The sequence below is a fragment of the Cyphomyrmex costatus genome, unplaced genomic scaffold, assembly GCF_001594065.2.
Source record: "Cyphomyrmex costatus isolate MS0001 unplaced genomic scaffold, Ccosl1.0 scaffold61, whole genome shotgun sequence".
NCBI lineage: Eukaryota > Metazoa > Arthropoda > Insecta > Hymenoptera > Formicidae > Cyphomyrmex > Cyphomyrmex costatus.
This window is the reverse complement of record NW_017280167.1, coordinates 1,653,400-1,675,696: the sequence shown is the minus strand read 5'-3', so window position 1 is coordinate 1,675,696 and position 22,297 is coordinate 1,653,400. Positions and strand designations below refer to the sequence as shown.

At 40.8% G+C, this 22,297-nt stretch overlaps 1 protein-coding gene across 14 annotated transcripts in view; it reads right to left on the bottom strand.

Moving 5' to 3' along the window:
• bru3 (CUGBP Elav-like family member bruno 3) overlaps positions 1-22,297 on the bottom strand; it is a 426,425-nt gene that overhangs the window by 52,851 nt on the left and 351,277 nt on the right. For 9 of the 14 annotated variants that reach the window (XM_018547201.1, XM_018547200.1, XM_018547198.1 and 6 more), the window contains exon 3: positions 17,430-17,555. The exons of 2 other annotated variants lie outside the window; for them this stretch is intronic. In XM_018547201.1, the coding sequence (XP_018402703.1) occupies positions 17,430-17,555 (126 nt within the window). Of the gene's footprint in view, positions 1-17,429; positions 17,556-19,466; positions 20,305-22,297 lie in introns of those variants that run through there. 3 more of the 14 variants (XM_018547207.1, XM_018547205.1, XM_018547206.1) reach the window with 3 other exon arrangements.

Below are 22,297 nucleotides of genomic sequence, written 5' to 3'. Positions count from 1 at the left end.
GAGAGAGAGAGAGAGAGAGAGAGAGAGAGAGAGAGAGAGAGAGAGAGAGAGAGAGAGAGAGGGATCGTACAAAAGAGTGTCAATATTTTTGAAAAGTGGACCTTAAACGTACAGAGAGACGGCGCTCGCTTGTTCTCGGCTCCCCTTTTAATGTATTTACAAAAGAAGCGAGCCAACTGAAAGAGGGAAAGAAACCGCTACGACCGTCTTTTCTACATCCGTTTGTAAGGGCACCGCGGCCGCTGCTGCGAAGCAGCACTATGCGGCGAGGGAAGAAACGGCGGCGACCCTCTCATCCCGTTGTTTCCAGCTCTAAATGGCAGCTCGCCAAGTGTGCTAACACCCTCTCGTGCACATGCAGGAGCAGCCCTCCTCTCGCTACCCTTTCGTGACACGCACGCCCTGGTCCCATTGAGCACGGCCGCGCTCACGCGTTGCACACGCGGGATCCGCACACAATGCGCGCAAACACTTTGCATTCGTAAACATGCGTAAACAACAGCGGTGGTTTCGCACCTAAGGTACAAGCCTTGCTAAAAGTATGCATCGTCGGTATCCATTGAAGCCGCGTAGCGTAACAAAAGAAAAAGGAAGAGAGAGGGAGAGCACATGATTCCGATTTCTTGAGCGATTCACGATCGATCCCGTAATTTTCCTTGAGTTTTAATTTCGTAACAATATTTCGTGTCGTGAAATACCCTCACCTCACGGCGAACAACAGATAGTTACATCAAATATGTATATTCGCGTAACCGCAATGTCGATTGCTATATCAATATTTTGATAACAATCAATGATGAATAATGCGGCAAACGACAAACTTATGGTAGTATTTAGCGTGAACGTAATTAACTCTCCGCAATCTACGTTTCTTTTTTGTTCAGCCCAAGTTTTTTTTACTGTTCTAAATTTTAAAAAATTTAAAAAAGTATGTGAAATGATTAAGAATTACTTTTCAACATCTCGTGACATTATAGAAAATTTTTTTGACTTAGACGTTAAGACCTTTAAATTGAACTTTAAGTAAAAATGAAGAAATTTGAAAGTAAAATTTCACTTGTGCGCCAAAAAAGACGGAAAGTTAATTCTATTGAACAAACAAGAGTAATAAAATCACTACTGCGAAGTAGTTCAAGAAGACGGAAAGTCAGACTGTCTGCCGGTGGAAGTCCGTGCTTTACGCTACGAGTATAATTTCTCGCACCTTTCGTCAGGTCAGGTACATGCAGCTTCGAGACGGAAATGGCAGCTAAATGGTATCTCCAGGGGGCTAAGACGTAATTCGGTTTTTAATTGGTTTTTGCGCGAGGCGGATTTCGCTCAGGGCGTTATGAAGTTTCGCGAACGGGCGACGAAGTTCGCGCGCGATATCCGAAGTCCGGCACCTCCTTTCTAACTCGCGCGATATTTCCAGACACGATCAACCGGATTACAGAACTCCATCGAAGGCGTTATTAAAGGTTAGGTTCTCTGTCTATCGGTCGTGGGAGGAACTATCTCTACCACGACAACCGATTAAAACTTCAGGCTTATTAAGATCGTATTAAACTTTCAACCGATTCATCTCACAGACGAGAGAGATTCCTCATACCGATACCTATTTATCCAAATTGCTATCAATGCTGAATTCACAACTTGCAACGTATATATTTGAATGTCAATCAGAAACTCGCATGGCTATAAAGCGAATACTCAATTATATGAAAACTAATGTATAACATAAAGTTATAGTGCACTGCAAACTACATTTCAACGCAGAATATAAACGGATTTAAAGTCGCGTAATGCTCGGAAGCATTAACTGTGTGAATAAATTATGCGTTAAGAAAACAAATTATATCTTCCTGTTTGTTTTACGTGATAATTTATACAGACGTATGTACATAGTTTCTATGAAAAGTACATACGTATGCCGAATGGAAATTATAATGTCTTATTAATTCTTCGAACGATAACGTTTCCGCGGTCACCAGAATAGTAAACGAACAAGTCCGGGTCCTTACTGACCATTCAGCATTATAAAGGGTGTTCAAATATTGATTCGACTGGCAATTATGAGTGGTTTTTCACCAGTCTCCGCGAGCATACCCTTCGGCCTTGTTTCCCAGGATCGCTTAATTACGGGATGTTTGCGTTTCTCAAAATTAAACTCCTGCTGATCGAGATAGCGCATCGTGGCAGCCCTCAGGGTAGTCTAAACAAATTTGCGTGAAACGAGAGGGTGCGGGTCAATACTGATCGTGATTTTCCATTGGTTCGATACGACGACGTAAGCTCGTGCGCATCGTTCAATAAAGGCGGATTTACCATCTCGTTCTGTCGCTCCAATTCGACCCGTTATACCAGTACTTGAGACGTCGCTTTGAAAGTCGCTGCAGAAACTCGGAGAAAGTCGTCTAGTGCGCGATTAGAATGCAGAAGCGTTCGCCGATGCGCGAAATATTTACAGACCGAGATGTTATTTCGAGGAATAAGATGGATATTTTGTAAGAGTGGAAGAGTAACATTTTTTTTTTTTTCAAAAATATAATAGAATTCGGTAAAGAGTCGGTAAAAATGTCTTACAGAGACATTTAACGATTTTCTTTTTATTCGTGAACCGCCATCGAGCAATTCGCCATTCGGACATCGATCTCGCTCTGCCGCGAGTTATTTCTGTAACAAAGTAGCGAGGTGACAATTCTCCGCGTTTTCGCAATTACGGAAGTCGTTTAATAGCCCAGTTTCCAACAGTCTGGAAATTCGTTTCCGCTCGCGACGAAAGGAGTAGTCTCAAAGGAGGAAGTTATTGTCGGTGCGCTCGAGGGGTGCGGTTGAGAAACTTAACTTCCCATAGCGTATATCATGAGAAGCGAGAGGGACAGGGCGAGAGGCAGTAGGAAGAAACAGGACGGGGAAGTATGAGACGAGTTTCTTCGACGATCCCCCGCGGTTTATTTTCGCGGCGGTAAATTAACGGCTCGTGGCTAGACTACCCCCGGGACTATTTCGCAAGCAGTAACAGCACCCGGTGATTCTACACGAAATTAGCGAGAGATGAAACACTTGAACGAACGTGCGGCAAGTCGGCAAACATTTTCTTTTGCGTTTTGTTTAATTACAATTAAAAACTATCTGACGAAAGCTCATAAATTAAAGGAGACAGCATATATTCGCCAACATTACTACAGACGTATGTATATAATTTTATCTCTGTTTCATTTATTTTTTCAGAATTCAAAACCTGTTAAGAGAAAATTGTTGAAAAGCAAAAGAATTTTACACGTTTAATTAGTAGTCGCGTCATATTTTCGCTGCTTACAAAGTTGAATCCAAATTTTCTAGAAAATTCAAGCGTAGAATATAATTCATTTAACAGCACGAAGATAACTTTCGCTCAATTGTTGAGAGCCATGCGCGATTTAGTTTCTGGAGGAATTATCCTGGTAACGCGACGTCCGCATAGACGGTATATCTCAAAATTCCGCGCATTTTCCGCGACGACGGCGTACAAGCCGCAAAAGGCAGACAAAACTAGCGGTTGAAAATGTAAGATACTGCGAAAATGGACGATGACAAGGTACGTGCTTCGGTATCAAGCGACTGTACGGGGCTGCTCCCGCGAAGTTTAATTAAATAACGAGGTGACGTCGCTGGCGGGAAAGACGACGCGAAGGGGTGGCGGAGGGCTGGTGCGAGGATGAAGGAAGAAAGGGGACCGGCAGAGACAGCTAGAAACACAGAAGCCGGCAGTAAGAAAACGCGCGGACTTGGAAAGTGGGATGGACTGGGCCGAGGTGCCAAGTTGCTAGGTGACTTTGCTAGTTATTTAATTAGTCCGGAGATTCTCCCTTATACTCGACCACTTTCCCGCACCCCGCCAGTCTCTTGCTCAAACCCCTCTCCTCTAGCTCTTTTTCCTGATGTTTCTCCACACTTTGTCTCCGGTAGACACCGTTGACTTTTATCAGACGATGAGTTCTCTTTTAACTATAGTGACTCATGTAGACGACAACAAAAGACCTTTGCGTTCTCCACGCAACTGTTATCCGGATGTTCAAAATTGATTTTGACGTAAACCTCGTAATCGTTATCGTCTCAATTAAGTAATACATCGTGAAATAAAGTATCATCGAACCCGTCGCTGATTTTCTGATGGCAATTGGGAACAAAACCAGAAACGGCCATTTCGATAACGACATTTGGTTTGCCCTCATCCGCTGAAATGTCCCCTTCCGATCCACCCCGCATTCGATCCTAAATACGCGTGGAAACGGCACGAGAGAGATCGGGAGGGAGGGGCGGCGTCCTCCGACAAGGAAAACGAATAGATTCCCCATGGGAAGTCGCCAACCTTTTCCTATACCTGCAGCCCTTCCTCTGCTTTCGTTTCCACCGGAGTTGCTGCCGGAAAGGCACCGGGAGCTTACGAGGGCTTAACTCGGTGACAGGATGATTGCTGGTATTATCGGAATTACCCCAGGGCGAATTGCGCCGCACGCTGTAACGAACTCGCAATATCGCGAAAATCGTGCGTTAACCCCTTCACCAGGAGTCCTTCCTAAGTCCCTTAAGGCCGCGGAATCGAGGATTCTCTAACGGTCGTGCCGATACTACATACAGACGGCTAACGATAAAGCGGAAATCCCGCGGAATATTGAATACGAGGCGATCTCGATAGAGAACGAAAATACGAAGAACGTGCCTGGAACATCCCTCGTGTTCGGCAGAAGCAAAATGTACGAAGAAAGAAGTAAAAATTATCAGGAAATTAAATTAATCCAATCGCTCGTACATATTTCCCGCGATTTTATAACGAGAAGAAAATCAGCCCTCGAATTATAAGAGCGTATCTAGCATTGCTTAGCGCAATGAATAGAATAGAATTTACTTACTTCAGCTTACACATTGGAAGAAGACTACAAATTTTATTGCTGCACTCATTCATCAACTCTTTTGTTCGTATACTATTGTAAAATTAACATACATATATACACTTTTCTGAATTCATTCTTTTCATGCATCATTAGTACACAAATATCAAAGCCATATATACAATACTTCCCTCTATTGCACTTCCATTTACCTATTCTTACTACTACACACATATCCATCTGTCTGTCTCATCTTTTTTACATTTCTCTTTCTTTATCCTTTTCTACAATCTACAAATCGATCGTTTAATTTATGACATTTTCTTACATAATGCTTTATACAAGAGCATTACGTAAATGAGTATGCCGAGATGAAGGATAAATTCAAGGAGTTAGGAGAGGATAAAGGAAAGATATCGGTTATAGAATGAGGAATTAGATAAAACAAAAGGAGGGGTAATAAAGAGGTTAAGAAGATATAGAGATAAGGGACTCAGTGAAAGGAGAGAAAGAGAGAAGGGGAGACGAGGGGGAGGGAAGGGGAAGAAGGAAAAAACATGATAGGACAATTAGGATAGGATAAAATAAATAGTAGAAGAGAGACAATAATGTATATATAAAAAGAATTGTATGTATTGGATACTATGGCTGTGATAATATAATGAACGTGTAGCCACTGTGTGTGTATGTGTGTGTGTGATAATGTATTTAAGACGTGGATAAGATAGAAGAGCAATAATAAGAATAGAAAGAGAGATAGAAAATAGGGCAATTAAAGAGAGAATGAGAAAGGAGAGCGCGAGAATGATAAAGGATAGATGAGTAAAATAGGAACAATGTTTGTAAACCAAATCCCCTTCTTGACTTTGTAAATGCTGAAGAGAATAAAATTCTATTCTATAATGCTCCGTACAATCCCTGCCTCTTTTCTATAGAATATACACGTCCAACAATTCTCTTTCAACTAGTATTTATTTGCTTCCCTCTATTCTCACATCTTAATTCAACTGTTGCTCCAATTAAACGTAATAATAAGCTGCTTTCTCTCAGCAATCGAGGCTGCAGTTATCGAGATTTCATCGCGATTATGCAGAGTATTTCGCCATGAAGATGAGAATTTATACGAAAAAGAATCTCTCGCGCGGATGTAGCCGTGTCGTTACACACATTTTCGTTTTATAGGAGCAGCACGTTATCGGCAACTTCATATGCGTTTTCTCCCTTTCTCCCCGGGTATATTTTCGCCAAAGCGCGACATGAAGGAAAATTGTTTATTTAACGGCAAAGCAGGGATTACCGGGCGCTAAAAGCGCGTCCCTTCACGTGCTTCAGCCATAACTAAAAATTTGCATAGGTAAATGTTCGCTCTCGAGAGACGTCCGTCGAGCGAAACAGAAGTGCTGTACGTGACTGGAATTTCTTCGCGAATACTGGCAGATCCCTCCGCACGTTTATCTGTATTTCCTTTACGTTGTCTTAAGAAATTCTGAAAGACACCCAGCATATAGGTGGGAAAGAACGACTCGCGTGGCGGACGCCAGATGCGACGATACCGAGGGAAAACTTGGGCAAGATCCAATGTTAACGGCTAGCAAACGCAATTTTTACATTGAAACTTGATTCAAACGGTGATTCATGTAAATATATTTGGAATTTGGAATAAAGCCACGTTGATGTACATTAAATTTCAATGGAAATTTGACTAAAGCCACGTTGACATACATTAAATTTCAATGGAAATCCTTTATCACACAACATGTTAAGTGATTAATATTTTACGATCGATACATAATAAAGTATGAATGTTACGTCATTATAAAATCATGCTACCTGTAGCTGCGATATTCTGAGATCTAACAAGAACCGATCTCGTTTTCTCATGAAATGAAAGGAAATGGTATCGAGAATGCCGGGATGAAGTGCGGCGCGCCAGAAAAAGCTGCGGCAAAATCCGACGCAGATGCAGCATGCTGATCAAAGCGAGACATGATTTCCGTAACCGGCCGTGCAACAATGCGCGCCGCGCTGCATAAATAAAGCCGCGCACGCTGAGCGTGATCAATATTGAATGTGATGAAAGTAAACCGGCCGGCGCGGCGAGGCGCCCTGCGCTGGACCCTCGACAGCGTGCGCGACCGTCTGTGTAATTTAATGCCGGGTAAATACGCCGCGCGCAGCAGAGTAGTTTTGTACTATAATCCAGATGAATCTGCCGCGGGAGGCCTGGTAAGGCCGCACAGTATTCGGGGGGTGCGCAGGCCCCGGTCAATTATGAAACGTACATTTCGCGGAGGACGTTCGTGTTTCCTCTATGTAATACTGGATGAAACATAATATCGGAATCATCTTGACAGACCTAAAAAGAGATGGAACGATAATGTATGTGTGGGTACAATACACTAGAGATCCTCAATCTAGAGATGGAACATAGTTTAGACAACTTCTGATAGGTTTGTTATATGTTTAGAACATTTGAGATAGAACGAGATAGATGCATAAGAACGAGATACGTGGAGATACCTCAATCTATCTTATGCATAATCCATCTCATTCTATCTTAAACAGGTTCTGAAAAATATAGCGGATTAAACGTATCGTGTCCAATTTCTTACTTGAGGAGCTCTAAAATATCTCCTGTTCTCTTTCTCTCCTAAAATAAAATTCGATTAATAGAACAATAGTAGAAAGTGAGTTCCGCATTCATATATTTACTTTCCTTTTTCTAGATCCGACAAGATGAAAGATAAAAAAAATTTCGTCGCTCTATCTAGTTTTATATGGCGATGGTTTCCTCACATGCTTCGCAACTCGCGTCGTCACTTAATAAGAATGTGTAACGATCATAACAGCGGGAGGGAAACGATAAAATCTAATGAACTCGGCTTTCGTGTGAAGTTTCTGAAATATGAAAATACCTCCATTAAAGTTGAATTTTCCACCATATCGTAAATCAAATTCGCACCTATTAGAAAATTTTAGCCCCCTAATTTTTTAACACGTTAAAAATAATTAGTTTATCCCAGTTGCTTTTGCCGGGTTCTAAGTTTTCTTAACCGTTGTTAGCTCGCATTTATTTAGTTTAGAATAGATTTTTCGATAAATTTTTCAATACACTTCACTTTTCAAATATCCTGATATTGTAAATAGCAAAAAAATACATTTGTTTTGAAACATTTTCTGACAACTTCTTAATATGATTTTATTTTAAAAATAACATGAAAAAATTTAGAAAAATCACATACCGTGATACTGGTACCATTTCTATAGATAGTGTTTTCGGAGGATTATTTTGATTAATTGGATGCGCATTCGATAAACAGCATCGCAATCAATCATCGTCGTCTAAGGAGAAGTAAAATCTATCCCCTGACTGTATGATGCATTTAATGTATTGAGAATTTCGACATTTGGCTCTGACCTCGGCAGTGCACCAAAATCCTGCATGCAAGCACATTCCGAGAGTGAATGGCGAGAGGGTGATATAAATAACGACTCGCGTGACAGATTTATTTAAATTGCACCTTATATCACGAACTTTTTCATTGAGGGATTGTCAAACTAGATCTCGCACCCTCTCCCCCTCTCCCGGTCACGCGAGACATGCCAAGCGTGATAAGGATCTGAATCACGTCAACTGAACGCTCCCTCTAGCTGCAGGCTTGCTTTGTCAATTCAACGAGATCAGGATCAAATGGATCTTTCGAAAGATACATATATATGCAAATTTATAGGACGTCTCTGACCCTCAGATGTATATTTTTCTTTTGCCTCTATAGTGGTAGGGTTAATCTAATCTGATCGTTATCGAAAAAAGAAAACGATATAAATCTAAAAGATCAAATAGTAAATTTTGAAGAAGCAAAAAGTAAATTTGAAAGATTTTTAAACTTAATAAATTGAAAGACACTCAGGAAGACAGAGGTATAATATTTTTCGCAAAAAATTATTCGCAGTTTTTAGGATTTTCTATCAATATCTAAGTAATATTCTTATAAGAGGTTTATTATTATTGCAGCATAAAAAATATATTAAATTGCTTGTTAATTTAATATGTAATAATACTATTCTAGTTCTATTCATAATCGTATTTTAAGACTAAAAAGAATTTCTGCACACGTTTTGCAGAATTGGATATGTCTATAATTCACATTGAAATATTTAAGCACTAAAATTCGCTGTGACCGAAAATGGGTTTCTCCTATTTAATTAGATTTATTCTCATCGCACCAATTTTGTAATTGTTACCAAATTAAATCCTATGTGCTAAAAGTAGTGAATAATTGCCAAGCTGATATTTATCATGTGTATTTAGTAGAAAATGTGCCTCTTTCTCTCGTATATTACTTAATTTAAAAAATCAAACAGTTTTTGTGTAATATTTCTATAGTTCATTATGTCCAGTGATATTTTGATTAGAAATATCCATTTGATTAGAAATTTTCTTAAAATAAAATTGTGTTCACACAAGGGGTCCTTCTAAGACCGTTCACACGAATTATAGTCAACCGAGCCGACCTCGTTGATCGTCATGACACGACGTGCCCTATTGTGAGAGTGCAAGCAACAACAGCCAGGAAGCAACGTGTCTTTGTTGTCGTGGCACGAGGCGCCATTGTGCGCATCAAGATTTACCGTCTTTATATTAATGCGATTATACCGTCCTGGTTCACGAAAGGCCGCAGGAAGCACGCGGTTGTCGTAAGATCTTCTCGCGGTCGTCTCGCAGCTCCTTCGTTCCTTGCCTGACATCGCGTCAATATCCACCGGGGGATATTGCACGTGGTGGGAGCTTTCTTCGTCAATATCCGCGAGCTTTTCATCCAACGTAGCTCGCAGAGACGACGGAAGAAGGAAGAGCGCAAGAGAGGATACCTCGCTCCCCTTCTGTTAGCCTCCATACGGCGGCTTTTGCCCGTCAACCGTAAATATACCATATTGCCCATAAACCTTCGCATTCGTGCATTACCCATCCCGATTCGACGCTTCGTCCCTTCGACGAGCAACAGCTCGTCGCTGTGCGTTATCGGATAACCTATGGTGGGCAGCTTAACAGACCGCTCTGAAGCAGCATCCTCTTTCCCTCTCTCTCTCGACTTCTCCCCGCGCATCTGTTCGAAACGTTCATATCCAATCCATCGCAGTGCAATTCTGCGTTTCGTAATCGTTTACGAAAATTAGCCGTAAGTCTGCGACTAATCCAGCTATCGTGAATTTCTCCATTTGTTATGTAGTTCGTACTTGGTCGATTATAGAATACCAGTAATACGAATTCGCAGTAATATTATATATCGAGTAATATTATATCCGTGCCACGAAATAATATTGCGCGAGTTACTACCGAATGTTTATGGGATTTTCATCAGATTTACGATGTTGCACACATATTGATCGTAAAAGCTATTCGACGCGTTCGAATCTGATCTCAGCAACGTTTGTAAAATTCCTACTACACTCAATAACGATTCTTCATAATTTCATGGTTGACGTAAAAAACGCCGAACGATCGGGGCGTAATAATTCATCAACATAAAAATTTATGATGAACAGGAATTTAACGGACAAGGTATAACAATTATAATTTCATGTCGTAAATCGAATGCGAGATGGTAAAAATATTGCGACGCAATTGTAATGAAAGAATAGTAGGGACAGTGTTAAGTCTCAGAATTGGGGTGATAGTATTATTAATAACTAGCCATATTATATACTGGTTGAGACTCCAGAAAGTCGTTAAAAGGAAAACGACGTTTTCGTAGCTTTATAGGCTGTGGGGTATTGCAGAACTATGTCGTAAAGTAACATGGGAAGTTTAATAATCCATTACTAACCTCATCACTCGTGCTACGTCGTGATCATTGAGTGACACCAAGTACGACCGTACCTACTTGTAACCATATAATCAGTTACAAGTAAGTTTTGCAAAGCAGGTCTCTTCGCGAGTAACGTATATACATTGACACTGTTTCCTTCTATCACAATGTCGATAATGTCGCTGTTATAGTTATTTCCATGCTGTCAGAGTAAACACGACAGTTTGATTCCCATTAAGCTAGACCTTTATCATCGTAAATCAAATTCACATTTACTAATAAGAATTTAATGTAACTTATATGCTAATTTGTATCAGTCACTGTAAAAAAGTATATAAAATTACAAAAATATGTGTAATAATTACATACTTTATAGTGAAAATCGAGGTGGAAATATATAAAATTATTTTACAAAAATATGAATACTTTTACCCCTAATTGTGTAAATATATTTTTACACAGCAATATTAGACGGAAAATTACAACAAATTGATAGTTTCTATGTAAATGTACAAATTTGTGTAACATTTTTGTAGTATAATAAAATATTGCAACATTATATTTGTAACAGAGTTTAAAAAAATTTTACGTAATTCATTGGCAAGTTAATATTTCTATGAACTTAACTTCAATTATAAATTTACTTTTGCTAATTGTTTAATTACTGTAAAGAAGAATAATTTTATTTGTAAGTTATGATCTACATGTATTGTAGATATACCACTTTAATGGGATCCAAAAATCAGTACTATAATTATTGTAATTTTACATGTGTACCTAATTTTTTTCTTTGTATAAAAGTATGATATTAATACAAATTGAGCAATAAATCAAGCATTGATTAGAACAATGTAAAAGTATTTTTTAAAGGGAGGGTGCGAAGATTTATCAGCTTCTATAATACTGATTCGTCAGTCACTTCGACGTCTTCGACGTTAGCCAAGTTTTCGAACATTGAAGGAGGAAGACCGATCGTCGTCGATGTTTCAAACGGAGCGTGGCACTAAATCATAACGATGCCGCGAAATCACCGAAAATCCAGACGAAGCGGCAGGGGCTTGGATGCAGACACGCGAGTCCGGACGGTAAATCACGGGCAGCCTCCTCGTCGAGTGGCTGTCGGAGAGTCCTGGTGCCAGCTCGTCGTACGGAGCATTTATTAATCGCTCAGCTCCTAAATCCCGTGGCGCAGCTGGGCTCGAAATGTTTGTACGTATTGCAAAGTAAAGCGCGAGAGGGGACGCCGAGTCCTCTGGGAGAGGATTAGGTCGGACATATTGAGAGCTTCTACCCGAGAGCACCCTCTTTCATGGGTAAAGTGGCGCCAGAAGGTGGCGGCGGTGCTTACACTGAGAAGATGGTAGTTTTACTACTATAAATGACGACCGGTCATCTCGATATAATATGCGATTCTATATCACGATTCCGATAATTTTTTTACAGCACACTTAACATTTGTTTTGCATACTGTTAGATATCAAAAGAGCAATTGGCAACCCAATCTCTTAAGTTATACAAGATTTTATTGTTTTAACTTTCATGTATGTCAAGATGTAAATCTTCCGTTGGACTTTCAAAATAAATAATGTCCATATTAACTAAGTCTGCACTTAGTAAATAAAAAACTAAATTTGAGTCACATTGAATATATTTTCTTATAAGTTAAATTATTTAATTCTATTGTTTTAATTAAATTAACGATTTATAGAAATGATTAAAAACTTAAATTGGGTCTAATTTAACACTATGAAATTAACAGCGTGCATCTTGGAAACGTAGCGCAGAAACACTACGTTTATATTCCTCAATTCGCGCCACTATAAATAATGACCGATCATTACAATATAATATGCGATTTTATCACGGATCCGGTCATTTTTTTTCATAATACACTTAATATTCGTTTTGTGTACATTGCATCTTGGAAGCGTGGCGCAGAAACGTTTATATTCTACAATTTGCATCGCGTCGTAATAAGTAGAATCATTAATGGAATTACAGCTTGATAACTGCACGGTCCTGCGAGATAATGAGGACGGACAAGTTTATAGCCTCGCGATAATGAGAGTGTACCCGTAAAGCGCAGAATATTTTTCCTATAATCCTCGCGACAGTAATATATCCCGTGCTTGCGCAATAATGGAGGCGTATGTTCCATGTGCGTGTCGAAGATAAAGAACGCAAATTGTCCGCGCGTATTAAGGCACGATACATACCGCGCGTGGACGCGCCGATGCAAGTGACAGCCGAACGATTAATCGTCGATAACCATCGCTCGTTTAATGCCCCATCATAAAATGCTAGGCTGAGGAAATTATTGATTCGTCATATTTCCCGTCAGCAATATCGTTAACGCGGCCATCGCAATCTCTTTACGTCTCGCACCAGTCAAAAACGAAAGCTCCATCGAAAATGATCGGAAATGATTTCGCGCGCGAGTAAATGCGAGTGCCCGACCTCGTGGTGCTATAATCGGCGAACTGGGGCGACGATTTAAAGGGCGCTAGCTATTAACACGACGATAAATCGTACTGACACAACGTGCTGAGAAAACAGGCGATTGCACGTCGTTCGTGTTTAATCCCTAAACATTCGTTTGTAGTCCATGAAACGCACGCATTATTAACGGATCGACTGCAAGAACATATTGACATAGAACACTCAGCACACTTGCTAATTGCAGAAATATCATTTGCTTGTGCTGGTTATTCTCTCAATTAAAACTTTCGTTTTTAATTCTTGCGAGATTACTAATCGAATATGTTTCTAGCGACACATCAGAAGCTTCAAGTTTGTACAAAGCGATAGACGCTATGTTAGTATTTCGATGTTAAAACCGAGTAAATTAGCATCCGCCGCATCCCTTAAGGTGAGATCTTGAAGCGAACGATATAATGTTTCTCGTAATTGCATTGTTCGCACAGTAACTTGCGAACTCATGATCTATTGTACTTCTCTCGTGCCCGGGGGGGGGTGGCTAAATGTTACATAATGCCACCCGATAGTTAGCGCGGTCGGGGCTGTGAGTACCAAATACCGCGTTTTGCGAGTCCTGGCGACAAAAGAGGATCGGGAATACCGGCGCGCAATGTTATTACGACTTAATGCACGGAATTGTTTCCCCGGTTTGAATAATCGTATCGCGCTTACGGCACACGGTTGCGCAATCGTGACGCACACAAACTACACGTGACTCGGTTGCTACCACACAGTAGGTGCCTCCACATAGTAGGGTGGCGTTATACCTCGACAAGCGTACCTTCCTACGTTTTGTGATAGAAGGACCTCGTTCAGAATATATACTTTGTTCCATTATTCATAAACATTTTATAATCTTCTTAGCGAGGTGAATTATTGCTGTTCGCGCAATTGAAATAATGCGGATTCCACGTTAAGGGGTGGCCCAGTTGGGATCGCGTACGCACAGCTAGGAGGGGACGTAACTCCGACAGAGAATAGAAGCGAACCGGGGAAGAAGTGACGCGGTTCTGTTCTGGCGTAGGGTAGCGGAGAGGGTTGCGCGGCAACGAGAATAGAACGAGTTCGTTCGTTGAAGTGGCGTTGAAATGTTTCGAAGCGAGGGAAAAATAATTGGACGAAGAGCTCCATCGTCGTTCCCCTCTTCCCCCTGGGAGATGACGGGACGATGGTAAGGCTTGAGGGAAAGCTGCGGGGGAAGGATAACGCAGTGCGTCGCTTCGACGACGAAAACAGGGATGATGACGATCGTGTCTCCTTAAGAACTCGAAGATCTTTTTTTAGACTTCTCGTTACCGACAAATCTTCCATCACCTTTCCTTCAGATAGGTAGCATTATCCGATAAGAAAAGTTAAGTTGAAAGAGTAGCGAATGGAAGAGCGAGGAGCGACGACTGTGGATATCGCTGATAACTTTCGTTCCTCGTAACTCATTGGGAGATCACACCGGCTGACGGAAGTTGCGCGAGTTAAGTATATAGGAGGATATTCCGGCCGCGTGCGCTTACATTCCCGACGTGTAACTGATCCCCGTGCTTTACTGACGGATGATGCCAGAATAAGAGTTACCGAAATGATATCCTCTCCGCTGTAATTTTGGTGCCAGCACGTAGACTCGCAGTATGGCGATATATATATATAATGTGTATATATATATGTATATATATATATGCTGTGTGTGTATATATACATACGGCCGCGCTCGTTGGAGCTCTGCCTGATCTCTCTATTACGGGTCGGATTAGCTAGTTATGAAACTCGACCGAGGCTCGGCGAGCGGTGATGAAGCGTGTTGGGAAAGTTTCTGCCGGGACGAGATCCGGGCGTGGGATATGCCGCGGTGGAGTTGCGCGGAATAAGCGATCAGGCCCTTCCCACGGCAAGCACATCCATCCCCGCTGAGTAACTTCGTTCTGATACCAATGTCCAAGGACGAATGTCGTGGTTGGGATTGCGGCGGAATTATCTCTGGAAGATTCGCGCACTAAGCGTTAGCTGAGAATAGAAACTCGTAGAATTAGAACTCGTTCCAGAAGATTCGGAGAAATGGATGCGACCGAGATGTGGTTAACCGGTCGCCTTGACCGACCCTTGCCTAACGTCGGATGGTCAACTTCGCGATGCAGAGATTAAGCTTGAGATTGCGTTCGGACCTCGCGTCCTGTGCTTCATTTCGCCAAAGGTATTGTAATTGCCGGGGCGGCATACCTGAGATTCTCGGCGAGTAATCGCGAATGCATTCTACGTGATAAACCGACTACCGGTTGGAAACTGTCATCGTGGTGCGCGCGCTCGCGTAATTTTAATTAAAGAGCTCGGAAAGCTGGCGCAACATCGTCCTGGCTTTCGACAAAGAACCGGAGCTCTGACGCAACGGTAGAACCGTAGGACGGGAGAGGCCGGGCGGTGGGCTTGGTCTTTGCTGGAAGCGAAGGAGCACAGACTTCGCACATTGTAAAGCTCTTCTCTCGCATACTACTTCCGTTACTTCTTCTCCTCGACGTCCCGTGCTTCCTTCGTCGCCGTCGTCGTCGTCGTCGTCGTCGCGAGCGAGCGAGCAGCGCCTACCTGCCAAAGACGATGGGCGCGCTGCGTTACGTCACCGACTGCGAATCAAAATCTTATTAACTGCTGAAAGTGAGTTTCACTTCAAAGTGGAATTTAATTACATTCGCGCCTGCCTACCCGCTCCCTTCCTACCCGTTTCCTTATTTCTCCCGGTCCTTGGTTTACCCTATCTCTTCTCTACTCTCACTCTTTCCTCCCCCCCCACCCTCCCCCGTTTCTTCTCTTTCCCTTTTCGCTGGTCCGCCTTGCTTTCCCATTTTCTTCGATCACCTCTGTAGCTCGTTACTAACTTCCCTCCCCCTCTCCCCTAGTTACCTTCCGAGTGAAGACGCATCGCGAGGTCTTCACTCTTGAATGAAAATATTTAAATTTCGCCGCCTCGTCCAGCGGAAATTATTGCTTTCGCCGCGCTTCGTCCGACTGCAGCTCCGCGCCCACTTTTCGTCCGCCATTCCGTCAGTTATCCCCGCCCGAATTACATCTACCCTTTGCCGCCTACCTACCCTTCCGCGCTGTTTACAGCGTGAGCGAATATTCAAATGCCGTCGCGATTATATCCTTCCGCCTGGGCTTGGTTGGTCGTGCATCATCGTCGGGCGCGGTGAGTCTCTATCTCTTTTTTCCTTCTCGTAATGCTTGGTCGAGGCAATTGCCTTCTTTCCTTTGAGATAGTCGCCCTCCTTCCCTTTTGCCTCATCTCGTGATTAATTTCGCGGAGTCCGTTCGTTCCCACCCCTCTGAAAAGCAAGTGCCCCGGAGAGTCTCTTTGCTCGCTTCATCATTCGATGAAAATGCCCAAAGACGCGGATTATGAGCTTCACGGCTCTCTCAGATGATGATGTACAAAGTGTCCAAGTTTACCAAGTTACACATCTCTTTTTATTTCTCGACCATTTTAAAACCAATTTTTCTTTAACAAAATGTCACTGTTTTCTTTTATATATAATAAAAATGAAGATTTTTTTAATTGTGAAAACTCCATTTTTTATTTAATTCGAATAAAACTTTATTTTAATAAATCTGTAACTTTCTGGTTGCAATTATTAAAAGAAGGCAAATACAATGTGCATTTATTGCATTCTGTGTATCATAAAATTAATTAATTACTTTTACACGCTAATAAGATGAAACAACAGCGTTGAAATTACGTAAGCTTTTGCTTCAGATGGTTATGTTCGCTGATTTTTTAAGGATTAAAACTGTATGAATCGAGTGGAAGAGGTAACGCGCGGCAAAGACGTAAAATGATCGTGCAGTAAAGAGGGACGCGAATATCCCGCCCTGCGGCTAAAAATTGCACAGATACCCGTATTTTTATGGACAATGTGCCTATGCTTTTATCCCACGACATAAAAATATACGCGCACCACGTTACGGTACACTTAGTTCTCTAGAGAGAACGGTTTTCGTGCTTAATCCCTCAGGGACTGAGAAGCACTGAAGCTATTTTTAAATTCCTTTATTGGCGATCTTTGAACTTTTTATGACAGTGAATCGTTGGTCGCAATATCTGCGATTCTCATATACGTTTTTACGAATTTTCTGTGTGGAATGTAAAATTGAAGTGAGAAGATGATGCTTAAATTGTTATTTTCTCGAGGAAATATTTATTTTGGAGAAGGTTGAGAGAAAATGGATTGTATCTTGTATGTACACACGATTACTAATCATGCAACAGTTACCAAATACATTAAGTAAACAGCTGACAATGAGCACTCACCTCTGCTGCTTCCGTCGGGTCCACGGAGGATGGTGCACTCCTCTATTGAACCGAAGGTAGTAAACAGCTGTCGCACATCGTCTTCAGTTTGTTGCTTGCTTAACATACCAACGAACAGCTTTCTGTCTGCGGGTTGACGACGGCACGTTGCGAAATAGAGGGAACAGAGAAAAAAGAAAGAACAACGTTAGTCAGTTCTGTGTGTGAGCTAAGCGTTATAGGCGTTAAAGAGAAGATCTTGCGGCTAACACCGAGAACGACAAAGTTACACGGTTACACCAGCATCCACCATCCTAAAGGGAGGGAGATAGGGATATATAGATATATATAATATATATATAAAAACGTAACATATCTGATGTGCACACGTACGGTACCTTCAACGCGCACGGTTACACTCGTTATTATTACGTGTACATCTAATAGCACTGGAAATCGCGCAAGTGTACGTGTATGGGTTTTATGTGTGTGTCTTCTGTGCGACAATAGTAAACCGAGAACAACCACGAGACAATTATCATAACCGATAGCAATGTAACATACAGTGTAACAGTGGAAAATACGGTACTTGAATGGGAACGGTAACGGAAATTGTAACAAGGACAAGAAAAATAATTGAAATAAATATGTTGATCTACATTCGATATTATAAGTATATCAAAAACCGAAAACGAACGACAAACGGTATCGCGATAAAATTATAGGTAGGATGTTAAGCGATCCAATTATAGCTGACACTCCCGACGGTGATCCGTGTCGAGGTTTTTAATTTCTTTTTTACGGCTGTTGGAGCAATTCGGCTAAACTACTTTAGCTGTTTAGCAGACGGAAAACGTAACGTATTCTCGAGATGGATCACCGCTACACAAAGTTTAACAATAAATACTTGTTATATTCTGCAGCTATTTCTAAGTTGTGCGCGAGAAGTTGAATGAGGAAGAACGGGTAAATTATGAGGTGTTTCATGTTAGATGAAATGAATATAATTTTATTTAATGATATCCGAGTCCGACTGAGAATTTTTCACAATATTGATATAAAATCATTCCAATTTTCGTTTTTAAGGTGGATACAGCGTACTTAAAACTGTCCGGCAAAAAATTTTGAGCAATTTCTGCTTTAAAAAATATTTTCGACTTTGTGCAAGAGCTAGATTTATCCTAAAATGATTGTAACAGTTACAGATTACACAAATCAAATTTTGATCAATTAGCGCGATAATTTGTTTAGAAATATCTGCACTGAATGTGTGTATTAATGTATGTATTCGTATGTGTGTATATGCATGTATCCTCGTAATATCAAATAGTAAAACACGATTATGGCTGTGCGAGATTCACAAGTAGGATAATACAGGAAATAGTTCTAATTGAACTGAGAGAACGGAATGTGGCGGGTGGGAGAATGGTTCAATCGACTGTTGAAAAATAGGGATATTATATTGTTAAATATAGAATCAAATCTAGATAATACAATAAGATAAATGTAGCTCACATATATTATATCATAATCAGAAAATATGTACAGAGGTGATAAAAAACACATTGACAACGAACGAGACAACACATCCAACGAGCGAGCCACTATTATATGATCATAGCTGTAAAGAGCGATATATATATGTATATATATATAATATTTTTATATATATATATAATATGTACGATCAAGATGTGGTTTTGGTCCATACGAATATGGATATGAGATTAGACAGGGGTTGTAAGGGAATGTAAGACGTCGGGACTATGGACTTAGAAACGTATAATAAACTCGGTACTCGGAGCAAAGGGTCGTTGCTGTCGTACGGTCGGTAGACGCTCTAAGACCGCGATTCTCTCATATATTCTGCATCACTCTCGGTTCATTGTGCCGGTCTGAATTCTAAGAGCGTCCACGCCACGCACGCCTCGTCGTAACGAGGCTTCAATAGTGTGTAACGGCGGTGCGTAATAAACAGAGCAAAAAAACACGAACGACAGGTTTACGGCTACAGGTTTCAGTCACGCATGTGGGTACGCACAACACTGTCTATAATACCTTCTGTAATGCGTAAAATGATGCGTATCGTGCCGGATGAGAAACGGATGAGAAGGGGATGGCGAGACTGATACAGAGGAGCCCAATAGCGTTTTTATCGCGCGGATAAGCAGTGCGAGTTATTACGATTGAATTTTCAGCTGAGAGCATCTCGAGAATTTTTGTTAGCGAAGAGATTTTGATTTTTGGAAATCAATGTGTTGGGGAAATCGAACTTTTGAATTTTGAACCAATTGTTTGTGCCAATCCAGATCCAATTCACGCACAGAATCTTAAACGTACGCGAGAGTCCTGATGAGTCACGCGTGTGTGTCAAAAGTTCCGAGAAATTCGAGACCTTTTTTTTTTTTTTTTTTTTTTTTGCGAAAGAATTTGGACGAGCTCTTTGTGCAAATTTAGCCTTCTCGACGAATAGACATGTACCGGCTGCACTAAGTCGGGCTAAGGGATAGTGGTTCGTGAGGGAATGCTGGAGTTTGGTGGTTCAAACACTAGCGAGCAGCAAAATGAACTTTGCGGCGGGCTGTGCTGGCTGAATCAGCGGTGTTGGCGTGATGTTGGTGGGAGAGAATGAAGGGCTGGGTAGTTGGACCCGTTTCTTTTTCCTTATTCATTTTGTTCTCATTTCATCGAGGGGGGAAGTTCTCTTTCTGCCAATTTGCGGAGAAGAAGAATAGAGGTACTGGAAGGAAGCTAGCTATCTCCTGGAAGTCGAAGTTACCTTCAGCGGCCGAAACCGGTGCTTCCTACTTCCAGAAGATGGCACAGGCGCTCCCGTCGTCCATCATGCACTCTGGAATACAGAACAGAAACAAAGAAATGGCATTGGACCTAAAAAAAGTACACCATTCGTCGTCTATATGAATCCTCGCAAGATTCAATTCGATCTTAGTCTCGCCCAATTGCGAATCGTACCCATGCGTTTTCTTTCGCATACTCGTACAGTACAGGACATTTCTTTCGATCGGATCTTCTGCGTGATGAATACGATACGACCTATCACATTATAAAAAAAAAATTATGATCAGTAACAAGAAAAAACGATCGATGCTTATCGCTACGTTCAGCGAAAACTATTTCTCTTACAAATTGATTTTATAATTAATCATTACTTATCGGTTTTCAAGTTACTACAGTAAATTCATTTGTGTTGTGTAGCAACGATTAAGTCCCGTTAAAATATACATTCCGTTTGATTATTATTAAATATCAAATATGAGTATTTTTGATTTTAACACTGCAATATTAGATTATATAATTATAGCAACCTAATTTTCATAATATAATATTAGTCGTGGATATAATACAATCAGATTAATAATCGCAGGAATTAAACTATCACGAAATATCAATAACACCGGTAACAAGATTTAAAATATTATGCTATTTGCGATAATGAAAGTGGAATAATTTTCGTAAAACACCTCAATATGTTTAATTTTAACTAATTGAAAAATCTTTCATCGTAGAAGTTCATATCAACATTAATGAATGCAAATTTATTTCAAATTTTTCCAAATAGTTTCGTTTGTCTGTCTTCATCGTCGATAAATTAATTAAGAGACGCTATACTTTTATGCAATGCAATCTCGTTCGAACAAAAACCACCGAGAGGGGGGAGTTTATGTTTTTCCGGTTAGATCGCGACTGCATCTCGGATTGCGACGCTCTGTTTTCGATCTACCGCATTTCCCGCGTGAATGAGCTTAATGACGCGTTTCGCGAGGGGGTCATGGAGACGCAAAATTGGCGAGCCGAGTTAAAGGTCGTTGTCGCGGATGCTAGACGAGAGCTCATTCCGTGAGATGCCTTGGCTCGCGCCTTCCAACCGGGCTCCGGGGCACATTTAAGGATTTGTCTCGGGAAATTAGATTCCCGCCTGACTTGCAGCCTCGTTGCATCTCCGCTTTCCGCAAATTCTTGCCTCCCCCTCTTTTTACCCCTGGCAATTCTCATACCGCCCCCGTTTCGATTCCCTTCGGCGTATCAACGCCTCGTTGGGAAATATCCCGTCTGTCCTTAGCCCCGGGTACTTTTCGCCGAGAGTTCGCTCCCATTGTCGCGTCAGGATACCGTAGGGACCAAGAATTGGACCTTTGTCGCCGGAGTTAAGTGTTAACGTGCCCTTCGCGTCCTCTTTCCTTCGACTCCCCAAGCGGAAGCGAAAGAGGAATTAACTCTCGAGAAATTATCGTTTCGCTGGACGATGAGAACAAAGCGAACGTTTTGTTTGACACGACGCGGATATCTAAACCGCGCTTTATTCATGATAACGTATTTTCCTACACCATCAACCTGCCAAATGGCCCTGTTCTGTCGAATTGTCGTTCAAATTAATGTCAATTAATCGCTTGCATTAAATAATTAATATTTGAAAATATTACGGATATAGATTCTTACTCATAATTTTTTAAAACGTGTAAGTAGAAGTCAAAGAAATATTGAATAGAAAAAGTGCGTCAAAGAAAAGCTTATTACAGTGTCAAAAAAACAAAATTTTAATTAACATAACGCTTTTTTATTGCGAATTTTCGATGTAATTGCATATTTAAAGATTTGTCAAGAATGATTATTACGGAAGAAAAAATATATTGAACGATAAGGACATAAAATAATATTTTACAATTTACATTTTTTTATCACTGGAATATAAAAATACTCTAGATGAATATTCTCGGGAAGAGAGAATTAAAATAATTCTAAAAAATATATTTGTTAGCTTGTTATTCTTTCTTTCCAAATAAATAGAATGATTAAATTAAGAATGTATTAATACGGTTCTAATTAATGATTTCTAAAATTGTATAAAATTTAATTATTTTGATATTTTT